This window comes from Peromyscus maniculatus, chromosome 3 (assembly GCF_049852395.1).
Source record: "Peromyscus maniculatus bairdii isolate BWxNUB_F1_BW_parent chromosome 3, HU_Pman_BW_mat_3.1, whole genome shotgun sequence".
Taxonomy (NCBI): Eukaryota; Metazoa; Chordata; class Mammalia; order Rodentia; family Cricetidae; genus Peromyscus; species Peromyscus maniculatus.
In genome coordinates this window covers 77,490,449-77,515,666 of record NC_134854.1, presented here as the reverse complement: position 1 = coordinate 77,515,666, position 25,218 = coordinate 77,490,449, and the positions used below count along the sequence as shown (strand labels likewise).

The 25,218-nt window shown below is 47.5% G+C and overlaps 1 protein-coding gene across 1 annotated transcript in view; it reads left to right on the top strand.

Annotated features, from left to right (window-relative positions):
* The window catches only part of Scrn1 (secernin 1), a 62,813-nt gene extending 40,501 nt beyond the window's left edge, over window positions 1–22,312 (top strand). The window contains exons 4-8 of the mRNA XM_006992176.4: window positions 6,192–6,394; window positions 9,083–9,277; window positions 11,626–11,791; window positions 18,535–18,715; window positions 22,058–22,312. Of these exons, the coding sequence (XP_006992238.1) occupies window positions 6,192–6,394; window positions 9,083–9,277; window positions 11,626–11,791; window positions 18,535–18,715; window positions 22,058–22,216 (904 nt within the window). The 3' untranslated portion in view covers window positions 22,217–22,312. The remainder of the gene's footprint in view (window positions 1–6,191; window positions 6,395–9,082; window positions 9,278–11,625; window positions 11,792–18,534; window positions 18,716–22,057) is intronic.
* The last annotated feature ends 2,906 nt before the right edge of the window (window positions 22,313–25,218 follow it).

The following is a 25,218-nucleotide window of genomic DNA, read 5'->3' as shown; positions in this document are numbered from 1 at the left end:
CTGTGAAAAGGTCCTTTGACCCCCAATGGGGGCGCAGCATGGCCTGCAAGGTGAGACCCACTCATGTAGATCACAACCACAGCACTGTGAGTGGCAAAATCCTAGAAGGGCTGTTCTCAAAGCCTGGCCTCTACAGGAACACTGCCCAGAAGCCAGCTAGAAAGACAGATTCACCACACCCCCACCCTCACGTGACTGCATGTGGGGGTGGCCCACAGTCTACCTCAGCAGGCAGGTGGAGCATACTGCTGCACAGCTGGAGATGGCCTTCCAGCTGTGCTGTGAGCATCATTTCTTGTGCTGTCCTTGTTTGTCCTCTGTGCTTGGCTGCCAGCTTCTTGGGCAGCTCCTGGAAGAACAGACTATTTATATTTCACACCCTACTTCAAGTGTCTGTGAGACTGTGGCTGGGTATTCACAGAATAGAGCTGCTGCCGTCTGCATACTCTGGTCCTTCGTGCCTTCCACCCATATGTCAAGTCCAAGCTCAGCTCCAAGAGACTGAGTGACAGCCTTGGTTTAATAGGTACCGTCTTCAGGGTAAAGGTATAAATTGTATGTACTTCTTAGAGGCATGTAGGAATGCAAGCATTAAGCCACACTTGTTATAATTTATTCTTAGTGCTAAAAGCCAAGCCGTGTCTGCTTTTAGTATTCCCCCCACTTCCCTTCCTTCCTCCCTGGCTCACCCTTCCCTCCCTTCCTCCCTTCCTTCCTCCCTTTCTTCCTTCCTTCCTTCCTTCCTTCCTTCCTTCCTTCCTTCCTTCCTTCCTTCCTTCCTTCCTTCCTTCCTTCCTCCCTCCCTCCCTTTCTTCCTTCCTACCCCTCATCCCTTTCTTCCTCCTTTCATTCTTATTTATGGATCTCTGGCTAGTCCTCCCGCAGCCCCCCACCTCACCCCCACATATAAACACATACACATGCTTTGCTTGGACTATGGATCCAGCTGGCAGGAGCTTACATGAGACAGGGGGTTAGCAGCTGGTGGGAGCTAACATTAAGATGGGGGGATGTTTTCTGGAATCAAGCTGTCTCTTACACCCGAGGTCCATTACATCTGAGGTCTGTCTGTCCTGATGATGCCTCCTGGCCTCAATCCAGATGAGGACCAGGAAGCATTTGGATTCCATTAGACAGTGGGATGCTGGGAAATAACTAGTAATCAGCTAGAAGTGGGGCAGCAGCCCGAAACTGTGGCCTTTCCAACACCTGTGGTGTAAAAACTCCAACTGTGATAGATTTAAAGGTGATGAAGGATTAGCAACCAGCTCAAAAATCCTTCAGATTTAACCTTCTGTTAAATTAACCTTCTGTTCTCCGAGCAGGTGGGTACCAGCCAGTTTCACAGAGCACTGCATTCTATCCATGCACTGTACTTGTCCCTTACACAACAGTTTCATCCTTTTATTTTTCTGCAGCTCAGGCCCCCCTCCCCCTTCATTTCTAATGGGATCCAAATGCCTCCTGGTTCTCATCTGGATTGAGGCCAGGAGGCATCATCAGGACAGACAGACCTCAGATGTAATGGACCTCGGGTGTAAGAGACAGCTTGACTTCCAGAAAACATCCCTCCATCTTAATGTTAGCTCCCACCAGCTGCTAGCCCCCTATCTCATGTAAGCTCCTGCCAGCTGGATCCATAGTCCAAGCAAAGCATGGTGTGTGGTGTGCATGCATGTATGTATGTGCATGCACGAGGAGGCCCAGGAACCTTCCCGGATCACTCAGCCACCTCATTTCTTTAGGGAGGGTCTCCCAATAAGACCCAGAGCCTCCCAGCACAGCTAGCCTCACCAGTCAGCTTGCTCTGGGTATTCCTCTGTCTTTGAATTCCCAGGGGCCTGAAATTACAGGTGAACACCCAGCATTATATTACATCTGAACTCAGGTCCTCTGAGCCATTCCCCTGCAGACTGACTTTTCCTGCTTCTTACTGGGTTTGATGTTGGCACTAAATTTGGCCAGTCTCAGCATTTCAGAGCATCTTATAGTTCTAAACACAACCCATCAGCTGTTCCTCATATCAGAAAAATTTGGAAAGACTCGTGGTTTTATAGTAGGTGGTAAGCGAGCGTAGGAGCCCACAGGTGATGGGAAAGAAGGCCCAGCCATTACCTGCAGGGGAAGCACCTGCGTAATTAAAGCCGTAATGTCCTGAACTCTTTTGGGAAACTGGCTTTATACATATTACCTCATTTAACAACCACAACAAGCCAGATAGCTAGGTCTTCTAATTCCTATGGTAGATGAGGAAACTGGAAATTAGGGAAGTTAAGCGGCTTGCCCAACGTCCCAGGGCTAGGAGGTGGCTGAGCTGGGAACACCAGGGCACCACTTCTCTCCAGATTAGATCCCGCTTTACTTCTTCCAGGGAGACTGAAATGGAAAGGAGTCAAAAGGTCAACCCCCCTCTCCCCTGTCAGAAGATGAAATGACAGCAAATTGAGTTTTAGATTGAGTTGGCGTTTATTCCTGGCACATGAATCAGGGCAGCCTTCATTCTGGAAAGCAGAATAAGCTCCCAGCAGGTAAGAGTGGAACACTGGCTTTTACAGAGTGGAAGAGGAGAAACAGAATAACTCGGGGAAGAAAAAGAAACCCATTAACATTAGGTGACTTCAGGTTACTTTCCTGAAAGAGTTCCAGTTCCAGGGACTTTCTTATGCTGACTCAGGCAGACTAGAATCTATTGTTCATTAAAGAGAAGCAGGCGTGGGTTAACTCTGCCTTCAAAAGCTCCGGTTATGGGGCATTTAGCCTAGGCAGCTCAAGTTTGAACTGGTCAGCTGAGGCCTGTTGCAGGAGCTCAATCCAAAACAATTCCATACATTTTAAAGTTCAAGTTCACACAGCACCTAACAGATTGGGAGGTTTAAATGACAGATATTTATATCTCAGTTCTGGAGGCTGGGAAGTTCAAGATCACAGTGCCAACAGGTCCCATCTGAGGTACAGATGGCCACAGCCGAGAGATGACAACCTTTTGTGTCTCTTTGCTAAGGACCCTGACATCATCACAAAGACTCCATCTTCATGGCCTAACCACTTCCCAAAGCTCTGATTGCTACTGCACAGGGGAAGTGGATCCAGCCTTTGAAGATGGGCACAAACCTGTTCATAGCATCATCCTACGCCCAGCCCTTTCTGAGAATATTCTAAATGTCCAAAAGGCCACAAACCAGTGGGACCTTGAGGATGTGTTGGTAGGAAGTGGGGAGGGTAATTTGTAAGAGTCCTCCAAGGACAGTGTCCTTTGAGAACAGGGTCCTCTAGGGTGGGATATTAATTATTTTCATTGCTTGCCTCAGAATAGCAATGGTTTACTAAACTCAATCCAGTTTTTACCTAGTTTTTCTTATTTGGGGTACAGAGGGGAGCCCCTTCTAATGTACAGAGTTATAGATATAGCAAAGCTCAGCAGACAGATTCCTAAACCAAAGTGCAGATGCCATCTGATGAACTCTCCTTTCAGGAATGGGCAGGGAAGTATGATCCACCTGTGAGCAGGCTATTGGGACTCAATTTTTTTCTTTCACAAAACCAAGATTTGAATCCAGGAACATCTAACTCTTAGATCCAGAACAACTTAGACAAAGCACTTTGGAAGGAAGCAGATGTCTGGATGGGACTAATGTGTACCTTTCCAACCCATCTCTGTCCTGGTCTTTCCTAGGCTAAGGCATAGTCACCAACTCAAATTAGGCATTGGGCCTGAAGCATGCTGTTTTCATTTGGAATCCTGTGCATTCTAGCCCACCATTCTAGCCACCTGGGAGGCTAGAATGGGTGGGAACAGTTTCAAACTATGCCTTAGGATGCTGAGTGATGGCCTCCTGTCCAGTGACTCATTTATACCTCTTGAGCTCAGGTAGAGAGTGTCCTTACCTGCCTCTGTGCTGTGGAGTGGGCAGTCCTGTCCTCATCTTGTGGCCGGAGGCCGGGTGGGAATGGTCATGTGGGTTAAAGGCATAGATAGCATCTAACTCATTATGTTGATCTGAGAAGCAGCGAAATCGGAATTCTGCTTGCATGTTTGGATGAGGGGAAAGTGCAAATACAGAGCCTGGATGGGGTTTCAGCAGGCAGGACATCAGCTGTGCACACTAGAATTTACAGAACAGAAATTCCAACCTCCAAAGACTATTGCACACAGCCATGGTAGCATGCTTCTGGAGTGTGTTTGTGTGGGTCCAGTTAGGCATGCAGAGGCCTGAGGGCATTGAACCATGAGGCATTATGACCAGGGATCCTGGAAAAGATTTTAGTCCAAATCCTTGAGATGCCCCTCCTTTTAGGAGATAATGGCACTGACAAAGGGAAATCTACTTAATGTCTTTTTCAGAGACTTGGTTCTTTTCATTCCTGCCAGAGGTATAGATAATGTGCTGCCTTGGAGGGAGGGAGGGAGAGAGGGAGGGAGGGCTCAGACAACAGTTTGAAACCTAGCCACCCTGTTTGTGAAGCTCAAGGCTCAGGATTTTCTTTTATTACTCCCTCAAGGCCCTAGGGTTCAACTTTGTGAATTATGGCTCTGTAATCAAGTCTCCCTAAATAAATGTAAAAGGAGACCTGTCAAGTGACTTTGGATATAACGCTGTGACTATGAAATAAGCCCATTACAGGGCTCAGTCCACAGCTCGCTCCACTCACAGTTGGATTATCCTTTCTTCTCCATGACAGCACAGTGGGGCATCCCTTAGGAAGCATTCGATTGAGAGAATTTAAGTAGTCATTACTTCCCAAGTCATGAATTTATCAAGGACAGGCAATGTTACCACCTAAGTAGCTCCGCTGCCCTCTTCTAAGATGTGAGCTCCTTCAAGCAGAGCAATAGTTCGACTGAATGGATGGATGACAAAATGAACTAAATGCATCTCACGTGCTGTTTCCTGTCATCTCAGCTTGAGGGGGAGGTAGTTGTGTGCGCACATGTCCAGGATGAGTACAAAGAGCTGGAGAGGTCCCATGTCTTAGGGCAGACTGCCACAGAGTAGCATAACCAGAGCTGGAGCTGGGCCCATGCTCTTTGGGTTTGTATTTCACAGCGTCCCACCTGCTGAAGTGGATTGTTTACTAGCTTGGCCCTTAGTGCTATGTGTTTTCATGTTTATTACCTTATAACTCCTTGAAAACCTTGACACGTTTCACAGATGGCATAAAGCTGAAGTTCAAAGCTTTTATATATGCTACCCAAAGTCATGAAGAAGGTAGTGTCTGTTCTCCCCTTAACAGACTTATGCATTGATAGGGCTGGGGAAGGAAGATGCCTGGCTCACTTTAGAAGGAATCTGTGTTCTTTTGATAGCTGATGCTATAAGCAACATCAGTTGATACAGTTTGATGTGTAGGAGGGAAGTACATAGAAAAAGAACCCGTCATATTATAATTTGTTTCTGATAAGATCTCTGAGAAAATTATATACACAGAGGACAATGGCTGGCAATCAAACCTTAGATCCAGTTTTCTCAGTCCACTATAGAATACCGTAGCAAAATAAATGGGATAGTTATAAACAATAGAAATGCATTGCTCATAGATTTTGAAACAAGGAGGTTCAAGATCAAGGCACCAGTATTTAATGTCTAATGTGGATGCCTTCTGATTCGTCCACGGCATCTACTTACTGTGTCCTCCAATGGTGGAATGAGGCAAGACAGCTCTCTGAGGAGGCCTCTTCTATAAAAGACACTAGTGGCACTCATAAGGGTGCCAATCCTGTGATTTCATCATCTCCCAGAAGACCCACTTCCTAATACCATCTCATGGGTGTTAGGATTTCAATGTCTTGGGGAGACACAAATAGGCTACAACAGTATCCAAAGCACTCACTGTAGAATAACGGTTGATCTAGGCTGTGAGGGTTTCCTTTCCTTAGGCAGCAGTCAGGAGGAAATCTAGGCTAGAGCTGAACTTGATGAGAGATACGGTCAGCCAAGAATAAGGAGGGGCTGACCCTGATACGTCTATTCTTATGGATTGTCTAAAGAAACACATTCCTACAGTTTGTAATAGGATATGCGAGAGGCATTCTGAGTTAAAGAACTATTAACTAGTTCATATATTGGTCTGAATATTTAAAATGTTTGTACACATTGGCATGTTTCCTGATATAACCTTGTCCCAACCTGTGGTTGCTATGGTAATGATCATCTGGTCTGAAATGATGCAGGTATACTTCTGATTTCCTTTAGGCTTGGTTTAGAACGAGGGACAACAGCTAAAGAAGCCTTAGACATCATTGTCTCCTTGTTGGATGAGCACGGACAAGGTGGGAATTATTATGAAGATGCACATTCCTGCCATAGCTTCCAAAGTGCATATCTGCTGGTGGATCGCGACGAAGCCTGGGTGCTGGAGACCGTAGGGAAGTATTGGGCTGCCGAGAGAATCACAGGTGAGGAGGTGCAGGATAGAGTTTGAAGGCTGAGATGATGTTGGTCGGACATGCTGGGCCATCTCAGAGGAGCTAGGCTGCTGTGGTGCATCAACTCTGCACTGGTCATCAGGCTTAGGTTTGCCTCTCACTTCCAGGTATCTGTTTCTGGAAATGTATCCAGAGTCTCCTGAGTCCTGTGAAAGGATATCAAGACTCAGGAAGTACACAGCTAACTTTTTACACTTCCTGTTTGTTTTTTGGACATACCTAGTTTTGACTGCAGGCCTTGACTATGATTTAGGGAAAGGAATGGGGAGTCTTCATTCATAACAACAAATCCCTTGTCACCCCCAGCTCCCTAGCTTCTCAAGACTGTTCCTCTGAAATAGAAACTTGGATCTGTGAGGACTACTGAGTGCCACTCAGGGCCAACCAGGTCATCCATCTGAGGCTACATCCCTAGAAGAGCATGGACTTGGCCATCTACAGGAGAAGTGTCTTTCTAGTTCATGCAGCTTCTTGCTTTGGGGGCAATACTGAGACAGTGTACCACCACCCAGCACCCTCCCTCAGATTCCCAATGGGGTAGGATCCTAGAATTGATTAAAGGGCTTCTAAAGAAATGGTTCCAAAGAAATGTGGTTAGCGGTAGCCCCCTTGCCCTCCTTGGGACAGGATGATACCTACACACTATGTGTACTGCCATTCTCCCAGCCGAATTCCAGGTAGTCTCAGCTAGTGCACCATCACACTTGTATCTTGTTGAACCTCTACGGGGCTGCATATTTTTTTCCAGTGTATTTTTTATTATGAGGTCTTTATTAGTTAACTATGAAAACTATTAGATTTGCAATATGTTTGCCACCCCGCTTTTTAGGTAATCAGAGAGCCAAATCTGATCTGAGTCTGGTCTTCTATGGCCACTGGGAGCCAAACCTGATTTTGTGCATAGGTTCCAGCAACCAAGGCTCCCCCAAGATTAGTGTGTATTTCCTGTACAAAGCTGCCCTGTAGAGACCAAGAAGTCTAAACGGGTTTCCTGTGTGTGTGAAGACTGACTGCTCGTTCTCACAGCGTGTGGAACGGGCTGGCCGAGCCACCAGCAGCACAGGGAGTGTTCCTACATCCATGTGCCCAGCACCCATCTCTCAGGACCTATGCATGCTCCCTTCCCAGGCTTTAGAGTGTTTGCAAAATAAAAGCCGCTCCTCCTCCAGACCTCCAGCTCTCCTTCCTGGTAGGAACTGAAAACTCCTTTACAGAAACCCTCCTAAGATAAAGTGATGTTATCAAATGGCTTTCTCGGGAAGGCCGATGGGCTGTGCTTCAAAGCAGTCTAGTTGCTTTTAAGTAGAATCTAAGACTTTTTGATCTGTAACTGCATTTCAGAAGCCAAGCTCCCTTCAAAGCATCACTTATAAAAGTCCATCTCTACAAAATGAGTGTTGTTTTTCACTAAACATTTTTTTTCTGGAGCCCCCCCTTTTTTTTAACTCATCGATTTCCTGTTCTCTGACCCCAATGGCACTGTGATTGATGTTGGTAGGAGTTAATGCACTCTGTGCTCTCAGTTCTGATTCTTAAAAACAAATGTCTACTGTAAATCAGCCTTCTAGGAAAATAACATCTGTTGTGCATACAAAAACAGTTCTTTCTTTGAATGGCTTAGTATGGATGGTATCAAACTCACTTGTTTGGACCATAGCTGTTTTCTATTGCTCAATGATATTTTATATTAGTGATACCCTCTGAAAAAAATGAATGGCCAAGCAACTGGTGCCTCTCAGTCAGGAGTGCATATTTTGGAGGTGTCAATCATCAAAGCAAGGCATCCTGGGAAAACTCGGTCCAGCTGATCTTGCTTCTAGGGACCCCGAGTCAGGCAGCAGGGGCTCTGCTGTAGTGGGGTTCAGGCAGTAAGTGGTCCATTGGAGCTTTTTTCTTAGTTCTTCATTCTCCAAGAATTTGGAAGCTCAGCATGCCTCCTGGGAGCAGCCTGTGTGAATGGCCCTTTTGATCTAGCAATGGTAGCCTGGCCTCGGCAGTCTAGACATCCCTTTGAAGCTTAGGACCAAGTCACCCTTCATCTGTGGGAGGGAGTGGGGTGGGGGTGGCAGGCTGCTCCTCTAGGAGGGGGAGCCTGTGATCGTCATGGAGTATCCCTGAATAGCAGTGGTTCTCAGCCTTCCTAATGCTGCGATCCTTTAATACAATCCCTCATGTTGTCGCGACCCCCAACCATAAAATCACCTTCATTGTCACTTCATAACTGTAGTTTTGCTACTGTTATGAATCACAATGTAAATATCTGATATGCAGGATATCTGAGATGTACTCCTTAATGGGGTCACAACCCACAGGTTGAGAACCACTTATGTTGTGAATCACATACAGATCCCCAAGTCTTGTGAGCACAGCAGTCCTTTCAAAGAACTGCTCAATTTCCCTGTAAACATGAATGCTTAGGGCTTATTTAGTGTGAATAAAGGGCCTCTAGTGTTTCATTTTGTTTGTGAATTTAAGATCAGTAAAGCTGATGTCCATCTAAGCTATAACAATGTCTGATGGAGACAGGCTGAACCTTTGAGGGTGTCTCCTGGATTAGTGAGGATCAAGGATTCCATGTTTCTTTTCTCAGAAATGGAACTGATTTCTCCCTGCAGTCTTGGGGTTCCCACCACTAACCACACATTCACCTCTTTGCAGAGGGGGTGAGGTGCATTTGCAACCAGCTGTCACTCACAACGAAGATGGACGAAGAGCATCCGGAACTCCGGACGTATGCTCAGAGTCAAGGCTGGTGGACAGGAGAGGATGAATTCAATTTTGCCCAGGTTTTTTCTCCAGCCGATGACCATCTAGACTGCTGTGCAGGCAAAGACAGCTTAGAAAAGCAGGAGGGTAAGTTAACCTGTCCCTTACAATTCTCCTTCTTGCACTCTTGTTCTTGGCTGAACTTGAGAGGATCAACAAAGAGGAGGAGTAGGGAATAAGCTTTGCAAGTTAAAGACCCACTTCTACCTTACGTCCTGGTGTGCAGGCAAGGGGCCAGCTTGCACGTGTTACACGCAGCTTCCACACCTGTAGGAACCTGTGGGGGTTTCTATTCCTACTGATGTAAACACTGCTATTATGTGATTCTTTGTGGTACTCACTGCAGCCTTCCTTATAGCTTCAGAAACTTGGGAGAACCCCTCTTTCCTAGCCCACTTAGCCAGCAGGATAAGCCTCTGCTCACTTTGAGGTCCTCCCGTGGTGCCTGGGTATTGCTTCTGCCCATGAACTTCTGAATTGGACTATTGAACTGGATTCTCTTTATAACCCATTTAGCAATGCTGTACATTACTGAATTCTGATTAAGAACCCATATTTAGGTAAATGTGTTGAACAGATGGCTCCTTATATGTGTGAATAGAAACTGCCCCCCCCAGGTTCATAATGGTCACATTTTGTATTTGCTAGTTATACATGCATTATCTGTCAATCAAAAGATCATTTAGAACTAATGGCTGCAAAGTATGTCCTCTAGTAGTGGCTTTTTTTTGTGAATAAAGTTTTATTGGAAAACAGCCATAGAGGATATTTCAAGTCCAAACTGCAGCACAAACTCATTTCATTATGTACTGCCTCTGGCCACCTTTGTTCTATAGTGGTGGAGCTGAATTGCTGTGAGGACAGTGTGACAGAGAACGCATGGTCCAGAGGCTTAACATATCCCCTATCTGGTTCTTTAAGAAAATGTTTTCTGATCCTTGATGTAGAATATTGCTTTGGGACTTTGCTGTAGAAATTGTTGTATACAAAGGCGTGGGAATATTCATTTTTAAGTGAGAGCTTCATGAGAAAGTTCCAAATGTTTTAAGCTAAAATAAAACTAGTGATGAAATTATTTCTCCTGCTCAAACATCAGCCCTAAATCGGCACTAGTTAATCAGAAGCACAGGGTGGAGGAGCACGTTATAATTCCAGGGGGCGCCACCTGCCCAGTCCAGACTGGGGAACCTTAGGAGACTTGGCAGGGCCTAAGCAAGGGAAGAAATACAAGACAGAAGATGTCAGAGATACTACCAACCTGCTAGAGACGGATTCAAATGAATACGACAGAGAGGCAGGAAATCGGGACACGGGGTAGGTAATGAAACCAAAGACATTGTTAATATTGTGTGTAAAATGTAAGAGATTTACAAAGAGGACATAAGGAATCTTCTCTCTGAGTCCATCTTGGTGCACTCAGGCTAAGAGTGGGGTTGTTGGCTTGCATGCTTGTTTTTGGTAATTTGGGGGAGGGGTTTTGAGGAAGAGTGAATTTATTGCAGGTTCTGACCTGGAACTTGGGGTCCACGGCTGGCCAGCTAGCTGCTTTTCCACACAGCTTCGGTTTTGATTTGTTTTGGTTTTGTATTTTGAGAAAGGTTTCCCTATTTAGCTCAGGCTGTCCTGGAACTAACTATGTAGCCCAGGCTGGCCTCAAATGAGTGCTTCTCCTGCTTCAGCCCCCTGAATGTTGAGAATATAGGCATGAGCCACCACATGCAGCTGAAAGGCTGTTTAACAGAGTCATAGTCACAGGAGGACGTGATGGAGTGGGATCATGCGTCATCAGGGACTCAGCCCACTCATCTGAATTTGGAGTCCATAGTCCTAAAGACTGGGCACTCTGAATGCTCCTCTGTGTGTTTCACACTGTGAAGTGGTCATTCTTCAAATAGTACACTTACCCCGATCAGCGAGTAGGCATGGAGGTGAGAGTGTGGAGGGCCACGTTTAGGCACCACACAGTTTCTTGTGTGTGTGTCTGTTCGGTCATTGCGCTAGTTGAGGTAGAGGTAAGGCTATAACAAAGAGATCTGAGTTAATATGGCTTAAAGAGTTGGAAGCCATTTCTTTCCCACATTAGCATCTACATGGAGAGAGAGAGTCCAGGACTGGGGGTTTTTCTGTTCAACTCAGGGACGCAGTTTGTGAAGTACTTGTTAACCTCTCCCAGCCAGCAGGAAGGCAGGAGGAAAAAGTGAAGGCCAGAGCATGGGTGTGAGCAGAGATGTACATACGCCATTTCTGCTCATCTCCCATTGGCCAGAGTTTATCAGGGCAATTGGGAATTATATTCAGGAGTTGAGAAGTAAATAGAAAAAAGGAAATCAGTCTTGGTTGCCAGCCTTCACAGCTATATTCTCTCTCTCTCTCTCTCTCTCTCTCTCTCTCTCTCTCTCTCTCTCTCTCTCTCTCTCTCTCCCTCTCCCTCTTAGAAAGCATCACTGTGCAGACGATGATTAACATCTTACGGGATAAAGCCAGTGGAGTTTGCATAGACTCTGAGTCTTTCCTCACTACATCCAGTATAGTGTCTGTCCTGCCTCAGAACCGAAGTTCACCGTGCATCCACTACTTCACCGGGACCCCGGATCCTTCCAGGTTTGTCTAAAAAACAGGTAGGCAGAAGGCGCAAGCTCCTGGCCATGTCCTTCCCTTGGATACTTTTCTTCGTTCTCAGCCTGGGGAGTGTAGTACGGGAGCTGTGATAAGGTAGACTGCTCGCCTGCAGCCACATAATGTTCATTCTAGTCATGGAACCCAGTTATTGTTGTTGAGTATAGACCATGGCCCAAGCATTGGGTTATAGATGACGACGCAAATATGCATAAAACACAGTAAGGTCCAGAGACAGGGATGCCCAAGGTTTGCAAAGAGAACCAGTTCTTGTGAGTTACTGGACAAAATGGTCCAGGGGTGGTACCTGTGGAAGTACCTGCCATTTTTGGACATGTTTTGGAGAACTGCTTTCTGCCCACCTGCTTCAGCAAGAAGGCAGTACTGCACAGTGCTGAGGGCACACCCTCTAGGAGGAACAGCCAGGATTTTGGGTCTCTCACATCTAGTATCACAGGTCTGCACCACCAGAACTGGCTGGGTGTGCACCTTCTTGAGGCTGGCTATTAGGTTTCTGTCAGGCCTTTCCCTACCTTCTGCTCACCAAGCTCAGCCATGCTCAGCTGCTGGCCCTTCTCTGTGTCAGCCACTGAATATTCCTGGCATTCTCTCTGGGGATGGCATTCCCCACCCCCACCCCCAACTCCACCTGCTTGGCGTTGATTTTATCCCCGCCTTCCTCCATGGTTTGGCCTAGCAGATCCTGTGTTCACATCTCTTTGCATCCAGGCCCCTCCTCATAGGCTAAGACTTGTCTCCCAAGGGCTCTGTGGGCCAAGGGGCTCTCCAGGGGTAGTAAGAGTTCCGCTTCTGAGCATGGAGTATTCTGCCAAGGTGTACAGGCTTTACTCTTTAGGAAACAGGTGTCTTTCAAGTAGTGGGTTTGGCTGGACCACACTCCAGGGCCCTGTTACACGGAGGCCTCACTCTAACTTTGCTTAGGATATGAGAGACTTGTAATGTCCAGAACACTCAGAGAAAGGAATCAATCCTATTGCTCAGGCTGAAGCAGGCTGCTTAATCCAATTATAGAAATGGGTTGTGAAATCTCCTTCTGGTACTAAGTGGAAACTTTAAAGTAGTTTTAAAAGAAAATTATTCATGGTTCAATTAATTGGAAAGCCCTTCTTGAAGACGATAGTCCTTTGAGAAGACAGATCGTCGTCGTCTTCCAGGGAGAAACAGGCTGTGTCACCCACTGTGACTCAGGACTGCCGTTAGTTGTCATCCTGTTTGACGCCTCACTGCTTCTCCGTAATTGGGCACAAAGAACACTGTCTTTTGTCATCAGGTGGTGTAATTAGGCGATCTCAGCTGACTTCTGCTAGGATTAAAATGCAGAGATGTTTCAAGATGATGACTTGCTCCTCCCAGTTGGTATTGGGCTCTGTCTGGGGCTCCATCTGCTTTGGGTCCTTCTCCGTCATGCCCCACACATTAATTTACAGATCTTAGCTGGCTTTCACATCCGACCTTTTCCTTCATCCCTTCATCTCTCATGCCCCCTCCTCTCCTGTGCCAGGCACCATGTAGATTTGGGGTTCAAAGGAGAAGGAAAATCAGCACTTGAATGTTTGAGGGAGAGGCAAAGGCCCTTTAATCAAGCTTACCAAGGAGACAAATTCTACCATAATGTTGCTGCTCTGCTGAGTCAGCAGGCTTTTCATTTATTGACAGGGATGCCGGTTGGCTTTGGGGAACCGGCTCTGACCTATAGGAGCCATTTCCTGAGAAATCAGTACTTGCTGATGCTCCGCGGATGTTGGCAGGCTGGAAGGGAATGAATATTTAGAGAGGTACCTTGGTTCTTTTAGTCTGTCAAGGGTAGACTGTTAGGGTATGTAGCAGCCAGAGTACTCGTGTTCATCAGTGCTTCCCATGCACTGGGATGTCTTTGGTGGGGCCACATGGGCCACAGAGAGAGCATTTACACCATAGAAATCAGCAACCACCACAAATCTGAGCTTATTTCTTTTGAGAGGTGTAGTTGTTAGATTGGGACAGCACAGAGAGGCAGGCCATGGATGTAGGCAAGCCCACGCAGACTCAAGGATTGGGGAGCCCACAGGGGAAACATACAGCTACCTTAACAGGAGAGATGATGCCGAGAGGTAGAAGGAGCAGCAACCGCCCCCTCAAGGATTGGCCCAGATTGTACCATCAGGGTAACTGTCAGCCTTAGATGGTACTTATTTGTTCCTAGAGGAAGCACAAAAGGCCTTTGGGTCCACAAGGCATAACCAGAATGTGGAGTGGGGGGCCCTGGACCAAATGGCACCCATATCCTTCTCAATTCCACTCTATCCCTCCTACACCATCTCTCTCCTCTTTTCCTATTATAGTCTGACCTTCCAAGATGCCTCCAGGCTTCTGACTTAGCCCACCATGTGTCTGTAGGGCCACTGGGTGCTCCTCAAGTGCAGTTCCCCTTCCCAGTGCTGTGTACAATGTCCCTTCCCAGTGCTGTGTACAATGTCCCTTCCCAGTGCTGTGTACAATGCCCCTTCCCAGTGCTGTGTACAATGTCCCTTCTCAGTGCTGTGTACAATGCCCCTTCCCAGTGTGGAGTACAATGTCCCAGTGCTCATGTACAATGCAAACTCCTTCACTGAGGGGTTCTGATCTCAAGATTAAAGTGACATTGTCATATGACCACAGATGAGCCATTTAGAATGATACCTACATTTTGAGAGAAGCTGGTTATTCTAGGCAGGTCCCCTCCTACCCCCTCCCCCCCAGGGTTGAACAGATTCATCTGAGCTAGGGCCCATGCATTGTTCCTTACTGTGTCTCCTGTCCCTTGGGAACTTTGGTCACAAGATGAGCCCGGTCTAGCCACTTGGGGAATGTCTCTATCTTCAGCCAGAACAAAGTGTGTCTGAGGTCAGACTGTTCGCTGATCAGAGCGATTGCCTTTTGTAGTAGTACATGTGTATAAAAGGCAGATGGAGGGTCAGGAGTGAGCAGTGGTAGGGAATGCTTTCTTCACATTGAGAAGATCTGAATTTAGATACTTATTTGGAGAGCAGTTTTGGACAAAGCACTGAACTCTGTGAGCCTCACACATCTCATGTGTAAAATGGGGCCATTCCCTCCTACCTGGAAGCAGTGCGGCCCTCAGGGATACTGGAGCAGAGTGGCCTGGAAGGTACAGCCATGACCCAGAGAGGCAGTTTCACCTTTGACACCACCTCATCCTGTGACCTTGGTCAAGTCATTTAATCTCTGTGGGCTTAATTAGCACTCAAGTGCATTGAAGAAGCTGCCGTCTGAGGCTCAGGTGTGGAAAGACGCCTGCGCATGCCCTTATCTATTTGGAATCATAAGTGTGCTTTGCATTAAAGATTGACAAAACATTAGAATGTTTGCCAGCTGCCGAGTGTCCCACATTTTCTTTGTAGAGCATGGGCCAGAGGTACAGATGATCAGACATGAATGACAGATATTTATTTCTTCAGCCAGGTATTAGCAACAATTCTTACCATTTTATAATAACTAGAATTACATAGTTTTGTCATTTACATTCTTTATCCACTCTCAAGTTTACCTTTAATCACAAACTGATGCCTCATATGTGTAGCAGTTGAGGATGCTGATTTTTTTACAGCCTGAAAAAGAACTCTGGGGAAGCTTCGGCAGTTCCAAATATTATGGGGACCCACTCATATTTAGTGTTTAGTTTTCAAATAGAAAGGGTGTTGAGAAGGCTAAACATATGGTACCCTTTGCCGTAGAAAAGCTACCTGGCACTTGACACCATCGTTCAGTAAACTAACTTGACATTTAGTAGGTGGTGAGGGAGGCTGACATTATACTGAGTTCCTGTATTTCACTCCATTTCCCCCTATATATTGGATGCAGAAGATAAACTTTGGTTGGCACGAACTTACTGTCGTTGGAATGACAACTTGGCATGCCTCGTAGAAATGGCCACGGAAAGGCGCAGAGCCAGCAGAGCTGCCTTAGGCGCTGGAAGAAACCGTAGCCACCACTTCAGTCCACTTGAGAAGCAGAGAAAAACCGCTGGCCTTACATCTGGCCAGATGCACTCCTATTCATGGCCTCTGTCCAACTGTCTGTCTCTCCTGTTCTCACTCAGTTTAGAGCTGCTGGGCTGCCATGCCTGGTGTGACCAGTGTGTCAGAGCACAGGAAGCAGGGCAGGGTTCTCTGGAAGAGATCGCTCCTCCCTCCCCCTTGGAGTTTGGGTGGTACAGGGCAGAGGCTGGTGGACTGAGGAGGCAGCATGTCACAGATGAGCATCTGGTGCCGTGTCCCTGGGGTCAATGAGAATGGGAGGTCTCCTTCCAAGGAGGCTCCGCTCAGCTGCTCAACAGTTCTGCCTGTCACTGGCTCCATTTGGTACAGCCCTGAGCTGAGTGGACTGCGTGGGCAGAAGGGTCCCTGGGCCAGCCAGGGTGCTGCTGTATCACATGCACAGACTGCAGCCATCTAAGTGCTGCTCACCCTATGGGACAAGGAGGATGCTTGTTGTTATGACAACTGTATGGTCAGAGACCAGAACAACTGGATGGCAGCAGTCTGATGCCAGTGGGTGCTGGGCCCACACTTCTTTCTTCCTCTCCTCCTCTTCTCCCTTGAGAGGTAATCACAATTGGTTCAGACAGTGTGAAGCTTTGTACTAACTCCTCCTTCACGCCCAGCAGTCTGAGGCGAGAAAGCAATGATCTAGTTCCAGGAGGCTGCAGGAAGTGGAAGTGTCTTCCTCTGTCCATGGGTAGCTCCCCTCTATTCTGGGATTTCCTTTAGTAATGGCTAAGTAATGCGGGGTGGCGGTGGCACACACCTTTAATCCCAGCACTCGGGAGGCAGAGCCAGGAGGATCTCTGTGAGCTCGAGGCCAGCCTGGTCTACATAGTGAGATCCAGGACAGGCACCAAAACTACACAGAGAAATCCTGTCTCCAAAAAACAACAAAACAAAACAAACAAACAAACAAAGGCTGAGTAACAAGGGCCCTGGAACAACCTAGCTGGCATGTGTTGTGCTGTCTGGCAGACAGGGCTGAGAAATGGGTCGGGTTTTTTCTGTTTGTTTCCCCCCCTATTTAAAATATTGTTTTTTAAATGTGTATGAGTGTGTTACCAGCATGTATCTTTACGCACAGCATGCATGCAGGGCCTGCAGAGGCCAGAAGAGGGCATCTGATTCCCTTGGAACTGAAGTTCCGGAAGGTTGTGAACTGCATGTGGGCCCTGGGAATTGAACCCAGGTCCTCTGCAAGTGCTCCAGTCTTAAGCACTGAGCTATCGATCCATCCCACCTGTTCCCTCATTTTTCATTAATTCTTTGAGAAGTTCAGGTGGACTCATTTTTGGTAAATATGCATGTCACCTGAGAGGACAGGAGCGTCCCAGCCAGACAGCTGTCCTTAACCTGCACCACTCACTCTCCCAGCTCAGGTAAAAAGGTCTAGCTGCCTCTGGCCTTCAGGTTAAATGAAACTGGGCCTTACTTCTGCATGTCACGATTCGTGTCTCTCCCTCTAGAGCTTTCTTTCCTACCATGGCCTCGGAAAACAAACCTAGAGGTCACTTATCAGCATGTTACCCATGGCAGTGTCCCTCCGTCTTAGGTATTATGAATCCCTTCAGGTCTTGCTAAATGCTGATTCTGATTCAGCAGGAAAGGGCTGGTTCCAGGGCTCTGAGTGATGTTGACACCGCAAATCTTAGGACATATCTAAGAAAGCAAGGGTGACTGGTTCATGGTCCTTTTCAGGTCAGAGTGTCCATGACTGTAGCACAATGGTGAGGGAGCTCTAGCTGCCTCAAGTCTCACATGTGCCAGAGCTGAGGAAGCCCACATCCCAGCTCACTTTTAACCTCTTTGTGGCTTCTTGAAGTGGGCCCACAGGTACCACTGAGAGGAGAAAAAAAAATCACTCTGTGGGGTGTCAAAGGCCCACTTTCTCATTGTCTCCTGTTGTTATTACAAGTGGCCTTCAGGGTGTCTGCCAGAATTGCACCTCTGTCCCAGCTGTGTTTTCTTGGGCTGTGGAGGAGAGAGGGAGAGAATAAGGCTTTCTTCCAGCTGTTAACCAGCTGTGGGTATCTCTCATCCTGTACAGCTCTTTATATGTGTAGCTGCTTGGGGGGTTTGTATATGTATTTGTGTGATGCATACCCAGGTATTCACAAGTCCATGTGTGCATGTGCCCAGACTCAGCCATTTCCTCTAAGATATGCTCATCCTGCCGGGAGAATAGGAGGCAAACGGGGCAGGAGGCATTGACCACCTTCTCTGCTCAGTGCCAGCCTTCTGTTTCCCTCCCTGATCATGTCCTCTCTGGGGCCTCTGGGCTTAGCTGATATCACCTCAATCTGTCCTCCTCTAGTCTATGAGATTCTTCAAAGACTTTTCAAGTAGACCCTTAAGATCAAAACCAAAAACCGCTGCCTTCCCAGGAGAGAAAGGGGCAGTCCTCTGTGCCATTCAAATACATGGTTTATTCTCCCCTGTCTTGGAGTATTGTGTCTACTTACCCTTCTTTCCTAGCAAAAAGGGGCCTTTCTAGTCATCTTCTCAGAGCAGCAAAAGTCTCTTTCACCATCCGCCTTCGTCAATGGCTGCTAGTTTTATAGAAATAGCGACGACAACATACAGCCGTGTGTCTCTTGGCCTGCCCTGCCTGCCTCTGTTGGCTCATCACTGGGTACTCCAGGCACCAAGCTCAGTCTGGCTAACGCCGCTTTCCTTTCTCTCCAGGTCCATATTCAAGCCATTCATCTTTGTCGATGATGTCAAACTTGTCCCCAAAGCACAGTCACCCTGTTTTGGTGACGATGACCCAGCCAAAAAGGAACCTCGGTTCCAGGAGAAGCCAGACCGCCGGCATGAGCTATACAAGGCTCATGAGTGGGCACGTGCTGTCATCGAGAGTGACCAGGTGAGCTTGGAGGAGGTCCGAGAGGATGGTGGAGGGCAACAGGAAAGGAGGCAGGGAGGTGATTAGCACACAGGTACCTTCTCTCTAGCCCTGCGGATCTCTCTCAGAAGGAGAAAGCAGGTGTTAACTTTCCTACCAACTCTCCTGAAACCAAAGAAGATGAAGCCTCTGCTTCTGTCGTTACTCCGAATCCAGTGGGCTGATGGTCCCTTCCTCATCGCTGCTGACCTCAGAGCAGCAGAGATGTGCTAGCTAAAATCTTTGTGTGCTTTTGGGGGATGAAAACTGTACTGTATGGAATGAGTCATATGCCATTTCTAAATGGTAACTGCTCAAAGGCGGTGTGAACTTGGGGTTTCACAGTGTGAGTGTCCAAAACAGCTCCACACTCAAAAGTAGCTTCTATGCTATGAATATCCTGTTGTGATACAAAAAAAAAAAAAAAAAAAAAAAAAAAAGATTCTCAAGTCCCCAGTATTTTAGAAATAATTCCTCAGAGTACAACTGTTATACCTGAAAAGCTTTGGTTAATAAAGTTAGAACACAGCAACCCAATGAAGAAAAATCCCTAGCAGTCCCTAGTGTTCCCTAGCACGTGGTAAATGCCCACAGTAGCCTTTAGTGGTGAATTTTCACGAAAACCCCAAGCCTATGATTTATTTTTGAGAGGGAGAAGGAATGTAGTTGTCAGATATTGGTCAGCTTTCCCCACTGTTTGTACCACGACTTTCACAGGCCTAAGCTGTCCCAAAGGAAGGAACCATCTCTAGAAAAATTGGCGCCCACGCTTCATTGTCTTTTGTAGATTTATTTTTATTCCTGTGTCTCTGTGCACATGATTGCAGGTGTCCAAGGAAGCCAGAGGTGTCAGATGCCCTGGATCTGGAGTTATAGGCAGTTGTGAGCTGCTCCACATGGGTGCTAGGATTTGAACTCAGGTCTTCTATAAGGGTGGGGTGTACACCTAACTACTGAGCCATCTCTCCAGCCCCCCCCCCCGCCACTTTCTTCTAGTTAGTATTGTAGTTTTCTAAAGCAGATCTTAAAAAGCAGTGACTGAGGCCAGAGGAATGACTAGGTAAGCGAGAGCTCTTGCTGTGCCTCCATGAGGATCTGAGCTTAGATCCGAAGTACCTACGTAAAAGGCTGGTCATGGCTGTGTAAGCCTGTAACCACAGTGCTATGGGGCACAGAGGAAAGAGAACTGCTCAGGCTCCTTAGTCACCAGCCTAGCTCCAGACTCAGTGAGAGGCCCTGTTCTGAGGTAATAAGCTGGAGCAAGACACCTAACATCCTCTTCTGGCCTCTGCTTTCATGCACATAACATGCACGAGTACAGGAATGCATATCTACACGTGTACACATGCACCATCCACACATACACCACACTGTCCTAATTTGCTTTCTGTTACTGTAGTAGATACCATGACCAAAAGCAATCTGGGGAGGAAAGAGTTTATTTGACTTACATGTCTGGATCACAGTACCCCACTGAGGGAAGCCAGGGCGGGAGCTCAAAGCAGGAGCCAGGAGGCAGAGAATGCAGCCAAGACCATGAAGGAATGCTGTTGCTGGTCTGCTTTTTCATGCTTGATTAGCCTGCTTTTTTAATATACCCCATGACCATCTGCCCAAGGTGGGGTGGACCTGTTCACAGTGAGCTGGGCCTTCCAAGGTGAACCATTAATCAAGAAAATTTGCCACAGGCTTGCCTACATTAAAGATTGACATGTTTTCTCAACTGAGGTTCTTTCTTCCCAGATGACTCTGTCTTGTGTCAAAGTGACAAGAATACTAACTGGCACAATTGATCCCTTACCAGCCTGACACAGAAATACACAGCCTTTCCTATCTTGTTCATCTGTAAGATCTCATGTTAGTGTAAAACACTATAACTTCACAAGTCCTAAAGTCTTTAAAAATTTTAATACTTTAGCCAGGTGTGACGCTACACACCTTTAATCTCAGCACTCAGGAGGCAGAGGCAGGTGGACCTCTGTGAGCTTGAGGCCAGTCTGGTCTACAGAGTGAGTTCCAGGACAGTCAGGACTAGCTAGAGAGAGAGAGAGAGAGAGAGAGAGAGAGAGAGAGAGAGAGAGAGAGAGAGAGAGAGAGAGAGTCTCAAAAATAAATAAACAAATAAAATAAAATTCAATACTTTAAAAGTCAGAGTTTTCTTTAAAAACCCACATCTCTTAATTTGGGCTCCTGCAAAATGAAAAATAAGTTACATGTTTCTTATTTCAAGAAACTAAGAACCAGGATGCAGTTCAAATCAAATCAAAGCAACATTGATACCCAGCATCATAAATTGAGTCCTGTAGCCTAGAGCTTAGTGTGGTATCTGAGACTCGCTTAAAATTTTCCGGATTCCAAAAGGTTTGGACAACTCCATTTCTCAGGCACCGTCATCTTTAAAGCACCCAGCTTGTCACAGGCTCAGGCCAGCTCCATTCTGCATCTGCTGGGGTCCTTAGTGGTCACACACTGGTCCCAGTGTCTTCAATAGGCTCGTGGTCTCCACTGCAGCTGAGGTTGTATCATCACCAATGGCCTCCCACAGCGCCAAGCCTCAGCTGCTCTCCATGACCCCTTCCATCCTGCAGCTGCCATGCTGCCCAAGTCAGTATCACCTGGGAGACTCCTAGATATCACCAAGTTTGGCTGCCAGCTTAACATGCAGCCTTGGCCCCCCTGGAAACCATCATCATGGAAAAAAGTGACATGGGGATATCCATGGCATGTTTATTAATTGAGCCATTTATTCCTTCAATAGACTTTTTTTTTTTTTTTTTTTTTTTTTTAAAGAATGCCTACAGTGCTCCAGGCGTCACAAGGTAGATATAAGCCTCTTCCTCTCCAGGAGGTCAGGGTATGACGGGAGACACAGCCACATAGGCCAGTCATCACAATACAGATGATGGCGATTATGGCAGGAAGAAGGTGTTGCATTCTGGAGGAAAGGCCTTCCACAGAAGTCTGAAGATGGGCTCAGGTTGATCTAGTGTTAAGGGAGGGAAGGGCCTCCAGAGTGCCGAGTCACCTGAACAATGGGGAGAGATTATCATGGAGTGTAGCAATGCATACAGCCGGAGGGAATGGACGCACAAAGCGAGAGGCCCTGGACCACCGCTCAGTAGTCACGACTTCTGAATCGGACATCTGGCGGCTGTGGAAGTGTTCCAAGCAGCCTGGTGATGTAACCACATTCTAGAGCAGCCCCGGTAGTGGTGGTTTGGGAACAGAGGAGGGGGTATATGGTGCTGTGAGCAGCTGGACCCTGGACTGCCAGTGTCCACTGCCATAACGCATGCTCTTCTGCATGGCTGTGTCCTTCCTCAGGAGCAAGGCCGCACGCTGAGGAAGACCATGCTGGAGTTGGAGAAGCAAGGCTTGGAAGCCATGGAAGAGATCCTGAGCAGCCCCGAGCCCCCAGACCCTGCCGAGGTGGGGGACCTTTTCTATGACTGTGTGGACACCGAGATGAAGTTCTTTAAGTGATGTAAGCATCCTCGCCCTTAGTTCAAACCTCCCACCCAACTAAATTACCAGCAGAGAAACACTCTTCTGTTTGAGTAAAACGAGACTTACCATGTGGCCTCCTTGTGTCTAAATGTTCCCTCTGTTCAGCCTAGCACCCTCCCCGCTTCGCTATGTAACTCAACCCCACATGCCTCCTGCTCCATTGTGTGATAAGCTTCAGGCTTGAAGACCTTCTTGTATTTCAGTGACAATGGTCACCTTAGGAGAGCTAGAGTTCCCTCAGCCTTGGACAGGGCTGCAGGGCCTCGCTGGTAGGAAAGACAAGAGCCGTGAAGGTCCTGGTCCCTCTCTAGATAGTGATTTCTTCAAGGCTAACAAATGGCTTTTGTTTATACTGAAGGCTTTGATGTGTGTAGAAGGGGGAGAACCCCACCCCCCAGCCTTCCTCCACAAAGCACAGGCTTACGCGTAGTTCACAGTCCCCACAGGTTATGTCTTGGGAAACAAAGCCAATGGGGATGAACAGAGGAGCCCCGGGTACAGTCCCAGCTCTGCCCCAGTGTGTGTGACTCTGAAAGATCTGTCTTCTGTGAGCTGTGTTCATGCGCGGTGGACCAGACCTGCTTCCACATATATGTGGGAGAGCTGGGCATCCATGTTATCTGGACCTCCCCATCCATCATTGTATCCACTCGAGGACATGGCCCTGTGCAGAAATGACTTGTGACTTGATTGTCAGCACCTTGTATAAGGGTCATTAAATGGCCCCGGGCAGAGTTCACAGAGCTGCAAATGAGGGGAAGAAAAGGGACACTCTTGACTGCTGAAGGCACCTGGGATCCGGGCAGCCGCTGTCTCAGTAGACACTGGAACTAAACTCGTTTGTTTCCCACACCATTGGGTTGCAAAAAGAATTTGACTCCACAGGAGTTGTGTGAGGAAGACAGAGCAGGTTGGGGACAGACAGCTGTGCCCACTGCCTGGTTAACTAGACCCCACAAATCAGTGTGCTGAGCACCTGACCTCCAGGGTCTCCCCACTTAGTTCTCATGCCCCGCTGTCCAGCAGCTGCCTTTGGACTGGTGTCTTGAAGGAGCGAGAGGATGTGGGTGCTTATCCACTGCCACTCTCCACTACTCCCGAAGGGGCCACGGGGTAAAGATGACCGTCAGAAGTGTAGATGAGAGGACCAGAGCTAGTGGGGGGTGCTGCAGGGCCCAGTTATCTGTTGTCGGTTTTGACAGGGCTGAGCAAACACAAACTGTTCCTCAGTGATCTCGGGCATGGTGTGGGGTCACCGCATTCTTCTTTACGGCCGTACTGTGGGCTGTGAGCTGGCGGGTACCTGGGCCCTCATTTCACAATGCAGGCCACGGGTTTTATTGGGACAAATCTTGGTCTCTTTCAGCCCTCCTTTAAGAGGGTGGGGTGTGGGCTGTGAGTCCCTTTCTTGACTGTTTTGTGAGTTCCATGCGTAAACAAATGGCAAAACATGAGAGATGGGACAAGTTCATGTCGACCAAATGACAGCTTGCAGTTGCTGGAGCTTTGGGCAGGCTGAGCCTGGCATCTAATGCTGATGAACAGAGGGGCACAGGGAGAGCAGCTAAGTCGAAAGTGCGCGCAGGTGCAAAGGGGAACGGGGTGATGTTTGAGGAGACAATAGCTGCCTGTCCAACCCCACCTGCTGAGTTATTTAAGGAAGGTGATGCTGAAAGCCATCCTGGGGTTTCCCTGTGTGGTCTCACCTCCACCTGTGAGGCCAGCTCATCAGCTCTGACCTGCCTGAGACAGCCAAGGTGATTCAGGGTTTGATCAGAAGTCTAGTGAAAGTGAATAGTAACACAACGACCTTCTTTCAGTACTTTGGCCAAGGTTGCAGATGGCTGTGCTGACTTGATGTCGTTACCCAGGTGGGCACTGCAGAACACAGTAGCTATTTCTGTTATTGGATATTGAGTTCAGTCCGGCATCACAGGAAAAAGGCCAACCCTCCTGCTTGGAGCGTTGTACACCTCAACCATGGTGTCCTTTTACCACTAGAGGGCGCAGGAGCCCTCTGTGGGCAGCCTGGCAGACCTTGGGGGGGGGGGGCGGGTAGTTTTTCCCCTCAAGCAGTGGACAGAGCTGGGAACAGAAGTTTTTCTTGCTGGGATGGGTGGGAACGGACACCAGGACAGGAAGGAATCTGGCAGGTGCCTGCATGCGCTTCAGTGACTTTATCTAAATTAACAGCAGAAATGATCCTGGATTTTGAGTAGGCAGATGTAGAAGAATATTTGTTTTAAAACGCTCCTAATGGATTTCTCTTTGAAGAAATGCTTCTTACGTGGGTAATTTCTTAATTGGGGTTGGCTTTCTGAACATGGAGAAAATAGATATTCAGGATGAAATACAAATGGAATGTTTAAGATCACTCTGTAAATAACTTCCCAGAAGACCACCCTATAGCTATTAAGTCTCGAGGGTGGGGGATCCTGAGCACACTTTGTGCAGAAATAAGTCATGAGCATTAAGGACAGACTGCCTGCCCCCACCTGCCCCACAGAACCTAACGATAAGCTAGCTAGTCTTGTGTGGATGAGATTTCCACTAAGTGAAAACAGCATCATGGGGGGGGGGGAGCAGACACTTGAGTGGACATAAGTTAGTGAATAGGAAACAGTCTTTACCATTCTTGGGGGTGACTCGAAGCTGGGATAGAATTAGGACCTGATAAAAGCCATGGAGACTTAGCCTAACACGAGACCCAGTGTTTGTGGCCGTCAGCCTCACGAGCTGCTGAAGCCGGTGTATGCCTAGTGGATCTCGGTGGCGACACTCCATTACTGCTACGTGAATCAGCAGCTATAACAAGTCATTGTCAACCACAAAAAATAATGTCATCCCACACTGTTACAGGTGATACCACACCATGCAGGCCCACAGGGCAGCCAGGCGTGCACGTCTTGAAATCGCTGGCTGCATTCTTTTATTGCAAAGGTCTCAGCTTTGGGAGAAAACACGGAGGTGGGGGGGGG